Below are 7,762 nucleotides of genomic sequence, written 5' to 3'. Positions count from 1 at the left end.
TTTTTTTTTTTTTTTTACTTCATACACTTTTTAATATATTTGTATCCAATTCATTATTTTGCTGCATCAAAACAAAAATACAATCCAAATGCAGAATCCCTTTACTGAACATTTGCCATGATCTAGAACGAAATCCAGTGCCCAAAGGAATTTTGTCCAACATTAAACAAAAATATATAATAATTACGGGTAATCTTCTCCTATTGCTGTATTGTCATTTACTAAATCTGTTTAATGCTAAACTTAACGTGTTTACTGTACTGGCAGATTTAAATGAAACCAACTACACGTAATGCAGTGTTGATGGGTAACCATTATACATCAATTATGTTAACAAGTTCATAAATAGTTCATTTAATAAATCAATTAACAGGGAAAAACTTGGTTTTAGGCTTAGTGAGTCCAGATTGAAAGTTGTTCATGAAAAGGGAAGCATGGAGACAGAACTTAAACTTTGGATTTGTTTTGACATTAATTCACTTTTGTTTGGTTAAAAGAGTAAGAAGCACCGTGTGGGGCAATTGACTATTTAAAAATGATTATTTTTTTTGAGTGCAGGACACAAGGAAACAGCTGGAAGAGCAGGAGTCCCACGTGGAGAACCTCAAAGCTCAGTATGATGATCTCCTCAAGCGCTCGGCGAACTCTCACTTCCTTTCTGAAGAAATGGTGGCTGTGGATACGGAGCTCCAGAGGTACAAGGAATGAAGAGAGGGAACCACACAAAACCTCAAGCCTTAATAAATGACTAAATTAATTTCTTGAACAGAAAATAGTTCTAGCATCAAAAATAAAAGAACAAAATTAAGAGAATAACTAATTTCATAACAGGAAGTGTTTACAGCACAAGCATTTTTAAGGCACTTAATGCACAGGATGCTGATACGGATGAGCAGTAATTTTGATTTAAACGAGCAGAAAAACCTCAGATTGAAACACATTTTTTTTAGGATTTCTGACAGTAACAGACTCGAGAGCTAAATTTTTACGTGAAAAAAAACTTTAATTCCATGTAATATCTGTTGAAGGTGGCTACCTTGATAATTTCAGATTTTAAAGTTCTTTTTGGTTTCTAAATTTATTCCAGGACTACTTTATGTAACTTCGATTGTTTATCTCTTCTATTTTGTCATTTTAAAGTGTAACAAGACAACACACTGAAGAAATTTCCACTAAAACCTGGAAATATTGGAGTGTTCATAAATCACACTTGCCTTTACAATGAATTAAAAATTAAAACATCTTAAAAATAAATGTTTATTATTGCTAAAGCCAAAATTGGACTATCCCACTTTTTCTTTTTTTTTTTTTTTTTTAAACGATTTTCTCGTTATAACGATATAATCGTTAACACAGAATGAAGCGTCTCCCTTTCCCGCATGGAGACACAGAGACTTTACCTGTTTTAAGATTCTTTATTTTGTGGTTAACAACAAAAACAATAGAAGAAAACACTCCACAAAAGTTGTTTTGGTCAGTTCTTTTACTTATTAGTGGAGCTGCGCTCCTCAAACGCCTTAGTGAACCAGCCCCCTCCCTTTATTTCCCCAAACCCCAGCTGAAATCTCTGAAATCTCCCGAATTGGACTTTTGATAATTAGTTATCTTTAATGGAAACACAATTTCTAAAAAACCAACAAAAAGAAAAAAACTTGCATTTTTCGAAAAAATATTTTGCGATTTGATGAGCGGGTTTTGAAGGCGTATTGAAATGGATGGACATTTTTCGCAAAACTGTAATGGAAATTGACTTTTTTTCTGTCCGAGTGTCTGTCCGAATACAGCACAGCGGGCGTCACGACAGATCCCAAAGCATCTCAGCTGATCGTGCATCTCCTCCGTAAAATCAAAAACCAAGATTTCCTCATCGCTTCATCTGTAGCCGCACTTCTGCAGCCTGAATACGATGCAGAAGTCTCATTTGAGGTTCAGCGCGAGTGCAGTGACTTCAATGGATCTAGTCGTGTTCTTTCTTTTAAATACCACTGAACAGACTTCTCACTTGCATCTGAGACTGGCAATGGACTCGCTGCGCGCCACAATGCTGTGACGTCACCCACCGTCACCCAAATGCTCCCTTTTTAGTGAATCAAATAAAAAAGCTCACACATCGCCGTGTTTTAAAGACTTATCACGTGAGTTTGTTTGTGTTTTATCGCTTTACTATGAAACCGTGTCATTACAACACAGTTTTTTCAAAATTCCTAGAATTTGGTTGAAGTTTCATGTGTAATGGAAACACAAACCAAGGGCTGCTGAGTGTCTCTGAATGGTGCGTTCACTGAGCACTGGATATCGGCAGCAAAACGAAGCAGTTTATCAGAGAAAACATGGAACACCGGCACTGATCCAGGTATAATCGATTGATTAAATATTGTTGACGTTTTCTCTGAAAAACTGATTTGTTTTGCTGCGGATTGTATAACAATGACAAAGTTTGTAGCGGACTGAGTTGGGCCGAGTGGCTGTTCGCTTATGTCCAGAGCTCAGTGAACGCACCATGCGCAGATTCTTGTCTGCTGTGGAATCTGTCAATCAACCTGTTCAGAGGTTTAAGGAAAATAAATAGATGGGTGCATGAGACTAAATTAAAGCGCTTGAGGAGTGTAGATACACTAATAATAGTTATAATTAATTAATAATAATTATTTAATAATAGTTATAATTTGTTAAAAACATTGCATTTGTTCATTACCTCAAAATGTGACAAGATCTGTTGAGATTAATAAAGTTCTAAATATTGATATCTGTTTCTTAGCTTGTTGTCATTATTGATAATTATGGTGAGAAATCAGTGTCTTCACGTAGACTAGTATCATTATTATTGTTAATAATGTATAACCAAAGGCAAACTAAGCAAATGAGTTATTTCAAACTCGTAGCCCTTCGTATGACTCCCATGAAGTAGCCTTCAGTTTCAAAAAGGTTGGTGGCCCCTGATCTAGTGTATAAAGCTAAAGTCCACTAGCTTGATGCTAACCTTTGATTGAAATTCCTACAGAACGGCTAATGCTAACACTCGTTCAACGTTAACATACATTGCTGACTAAATGAACATCTTTAAAAACGCACAAGCATGAATTTTCCAAACTCTTTTAAGGACGCAATTTTTAAAGTAATCATTTGTGGTCTGAAGTTTCAGCAATGAAAATAAATGATAGAAGAGAAACAATAGACACTTTTCTATCGTATGTATCGTCATATCGCACAGCTCTAACTGTAAGAAAATGTTTTTCTAATTTCAAATGGGATAACCTTCTTATTGTAAATACTCGTGTATTTTTGTGTGGCAGGATGAAGTCCAGAGCGACCGAGCTGTGTTTTAAGTCCCAGACCAGGGTGGAGGAGCTCTTACAAGAGTCACTGCAGGAATACGCCAACTGGAGCCTCAGAGCTTCCAAGGCTCTGGAGAAATCTGCAGGAGTCAACGACTCCTCACTGATCGAAGATCCCATCATTGAGATAAATGTAACACTCGCGCACACAGATTTCTTCCTTCTGCAATCATATCAGTGCTGCAGACTGACCCGACGACCCCCTCTCATCTCCGTCTACAGGTTCTGCTGAATGAGAGGTATGACTTGAACAATCGTCTCAGTGCGCTGGAGCAGACGGGCGACCAGTTCGAGTCCATTTTTGAACCAGAGAAAGCCAACGACATGCTGGTCAAGCTGAGGGACGCCATCCAACAGCAGGAGCTGCTGGACAACCAGATGGTCCAGGAGAAGGAGCGGATGCGGGTAGGACTGCATCTCCACCATCCTCCGTTTCTGAACTTACACTTTGGAGTGAATGAACATTTTTAAGTATTAATAAGTTAGTACTGACGGGATTGAAAATGATACCGTGTCTATTTTTAGAGACATACATTGTATTACCTTAATACCACACAAGCTCCGCCTCCTATGCGAGCAGGAAGTGGGACCCCCGCATCTCAAAGCTGTCACAATTTCACAGCCTTGACAAAAAAAGTCCTCTCCCTCTGCTGAAAAGTAAAGGTTAGTCTTGATGGAGACTTCAGATGACTGAAGCACCAGCTGCTCCTGATTGATATTCATCTTTTCGCCTCATTTTTTAAAGTATAATAAAATCCCTCTCATTAACAGACTAAATAATTTTCCATATTCTATCTGTTACTCAATAAATCTCATCACAGAGGATTAAAACAAGCGGACGTTTATTTTTTGGCATTATTTTATTATGTGGAGGTCATAACCACGCAGCAGAACGCCCTCAGGCGCCACTCCGTGCCAAACACAAGCACAATAAAAGTTGGAATCTTAGTTGGAAAACTAAGTTTTTACTTTGAAGGCAAAGCAATAATTAAAAAAAAATTGAAAATGTATAAAGTAAAGTTTGAAAAACCATGTGAAAAGGTGTCAAAAAAACAAATTGAAATGCATCCTTTCACATTCAAATGCAGCCACTGTCTCATGTGTTTGTTCTTTTTTTAGTTTTTCTGTTTCTAAAAAAGATTTCAAAATAAAATGGACACAAATCACTTATGGGTCTCCAAAAAAACGATTTTTTTTTTCCAACTAAGCATCAATGATTGCATCATAAACATGTCGTCATTCTGGAAAACGGCAAAGCTAGGCATAGCTTTAATATAAAAATTCACGCTGCTGCCACAAGGGGGCGGAGTCTAGTTCTCCTTGTGCCGGTCTGCAGCCCAAATAAAGTACAGAGTTGTGTCAGGAAGGGCATCCGGTGTAAAAATCTCTGTAAACCACCTGTGAGTCAGTGAAAGCCCTGACAGGACGGGCCAATAGATGAACAACAACGTCCTATGCACAGCAGAAATAAAACGTGTTTTTTTTTTCTCTCTCTTAAAGGGTTTAATTTTGGGAACCAAAGACTTTGATGTTGGCTATAAGAAGGTTGAAGCCAAGATTGCATCTTTCAGGGAGCGTCTTGAGGAAGCTGATACCCCACAGACCGACGTCTTTGCCATTCAGAAGCAGTCAAAGGACATCAGAGTAAGTTCTTCTACTTAAGACGATGTATTTGATTTATTTCAAACATGTAAAACATTACAAAAAAGGACTTAAAAAAAACAAAAAATCAACACAATCACCTTTTATAAAAGAAAAGTCACAAGCGTATTCAATAAATACATGTTTGAAAAGGGGATAGGCAGAAGCAAATGTCTCTTCCCAGTAAGTCAAATAATTCACATTTTATAAATCTAAGCAAAACAGTATTCCTGTAGCTTCAATTTTTCCTCTTTTTACCTGTAAATCCTATAAGTTTTATCCACAATGACCATTTCACTATTAAAAATTGTTTAAATTATAATTTATATTCTCCCACTGATTGAGATGAGTGTCTCCCTCTCAGCTGTTTCAGTTTGGTTTCTGCAGGTTGTTACTTTTTGAGGTTTTAAATGCATTTTACTGTTCATTCCTCACTATAAAGAACCCCAAAGCGGCATTTAGATCCGTTCATTTAAGAGGAATCCTGTAAAAACCTGCACTGTCTGCAGCAGCCCCTCCCATACGCACGAAAACCAGCGGTTGGAAACGTGCTGACCTAAGATCGATACCAACAACTCCCTACAGGAAGAGCCTGTGCTGCAAGCTCCGCCCCCCAGGCTACAACAAAAACACACCCACCTTCTCTGCGGAGCTGTGGCAGGAGAGAACTACCTTCCTGTACCAAGAACTGAACTTTGGTTCTGAGATTCTTAACTAACTTCTTAACTAACAAGGAGCGAAAGGCTCAGAAATCGAGTCGTTTTACTTCCAGGTATTAACACGGGCCACAAAAATGACAAATATCTCCTAAATAATTTGTTTTTTAGTGTTTCAAAAGTAATATATGATCATATATATGGATATAGTTTACTCTGAAAGCTAAAATCATGCTAGGGCCCCTTTAACCGATCAAACTGTTAAAACCTCAGTCTAGCTTAATTAGATACAGTATTTTTTTAAACTCATATTTTTTCTCGTTTTTTTTCCCTTTTTAACTCTTTACAGTCACCTTTTTAGTACACAAAGTTAAAAAAAAAGACAAATATAAAAACTAAATTATATGTGTCTTAAATTGCTTTAATACTTCATTTGCCTTTTATTGTTCACTTTTTATTTCTTATTAAGTTTATCAAGTATTTATCTGTTTTTTCCGTTTCTAGCATTGATCGTTGCATGATGAGAATAAATGTTGGATTGGTATCTGAATTAATTTAAATATTTGAATGCTAGTCTTATACCTTTATTTGACAACAATTATGCTTTATTTTATTCCTAGAAGAGACTCAAAGATGCGACTTCCCCCTCAAAGCATACTTGAGCCTCTGAGGTCAGAGGTCAGCTGATGTGGGTTTAGCCACGTTCACTCGTCGGTTTCTGTTTGCTTTCAGGCTCTCATGAAGGACTTGGAGGACTTTTGGGATCACTTCCTAGCTCTGGATTTGCTGGTTTCCACCAGTGAGGAGAACAGGAACCTGTATGATGGACTGGTGGAAAGCTGGCAGGTGCTGCAGGGGGAGGCCGAGGTTGGTAGAGTCCGCCTTCGTTCTCTCTGGTTCCCAAGGTGCATCTGAAGGTCAACATGTTTCTGCTTACAGGCGAAGCGATATGAAAAATCTGTCGCCATATCGAACCACAAGGACTTCTTAAAAGTAAAGATGGGAAAAGAATATTATGAAGAAATGATAAAGGTGGGAGGAGTTTCAATTTATTTAACTTTTTTTTTTCTTTTTTGAAATATTGAGTAAAATATGCCCCATTGGAAATGAATGAGAAAGTCTTCAACCTTCAAAATTTTTAAGTATATTTAGAACAAGCATTTAAATGTATTAATTGGCTATGTTTTCATCTTTTAAAGTAATTTTCAACAAATTTGGAGTTCACTTAATATTTTAGCAACATTCTAACGTTTTTGAATAATTTGTTATCGACTGGGGTTTTTTAGGCTAATCTATGGTTTAGCTTTTATTTTAGCAACAGGCTAATGTTTTTAATAAATTGAGTTTACTGAGGAATTTTAGGCATTTTTGGAGTTAAGGTGGTAATTAAGCAGTGTGCTAGCTTTTTTTGGGCTAATTTGTTATCTACTGAAGTTTTTGTATGCTACTTTGGACTGTAGCTAATATTTTAGCAACATGCTAACGTTTTTAGGTAATTTCTTATCTATTGGGGTTTTTAATGCTAATTTGGAGTTTAGCTTCTATTTTAGCAACATGCTAACGTTTTTAGCTAATTTCTTATCTATTGGGGTTTTTAATGCTACTTTGGAGTGTAGCTAATATTTTAGCAACATGCTAACGTTTTTAGCTAATTTCTTATCTATTGGGGTTTTTTATGCTAATTTTGAGTTTAGCTTCTATTTTAGCAACATGCTAACGTTTTTAGCTAATTTCTTATCTACTGAGGTTTTTTATGCTTATTTTGAGTTTAGCTTCTATTTTAGCAGCAGGCTAACGTTTTTGATTCATTTAGTTTACTGGGGAATTTTGGAGTTTAGTTATTTTTTAAGCAATGAGCTAGCCTTTTATTGGCAAATTTAGCATCTACTCAGGTTTTTTTTTAGCAAATTTGAAACTTAGCTCATATTTAAGCAGCACACTCAATATCTTTGCAAAATTGACAAGTTTTAGATAATTGTACTACTTTTTTTTCTTAGAAATTCAGGTCATTCAGCACTCATTCATAGTTCTTTAATGACATTTCCAGTCTTTTACCAATTTAAAATTTTGCAAATAGGTTTTTATTTTCAGTAAATCCCTTCAGCAATTAAAGTAAATTGTATCACCATT

General features: G+C 36.3%; 1 protein-coding gene across 3 annotated transcripts in view; it reads left to right on the top strand.

Annotated features, from left to right (window-relative positions):
- Positions 1-7,762, top strand: part of syne3 (spectrin repeat containing, nuclear envelope family member 3) — a 21,941-nt gene that overhangs the window by 10,480 nt on the left and 3,699 nt on the right. For all 3 annotated transcript variants that reach the window (XM_036209951.1, XM_036209950.1, XM_024272136.2), the window contains exons 7-12: positions 559-695; positions 3,294-3,468; positions 3,558-3,740; positions 4,836-4,979; positions 6,365-6,499; positions 6,572-6,664. In XM_036209951.1, the coding sequence (XP_036065844.1) occupies positions 559-695; positions 3,294-3,468; positions 3,558-3,740; positions 4,836-4,979; positions 6,365-6,499; positions 6,572-6,664 (867 nt within the window). The remainder of the gene's footprint in view (positions 1-558; positions 696-3,293; positions 3,469-3,557; positions 3,741-4,835; positions 4,980-6,364; positions 6,500-6,571; positions 6,665-7,762) is intronic.

Source organism: Oryzias melastigma, linkage group LG22, assembly GCF_002922805.2.
Source record: "Oryzias melastigma strain HK-1 linkage group LG22, ASM292280v2, whole genome shotgun sequence".
In the NCBI taxonomy this organism is placed as follows: Eukaryota; Metazoa; Chordata; class Actinopteri; order Beloniformes; family Adrianichthyidae; genus Oryzias; species Oryzias melastigma.
Note: the sequence above shows the minus strand (reverse complement) of the source record. Positions and strands in the feature narration are given on the sequence as shown.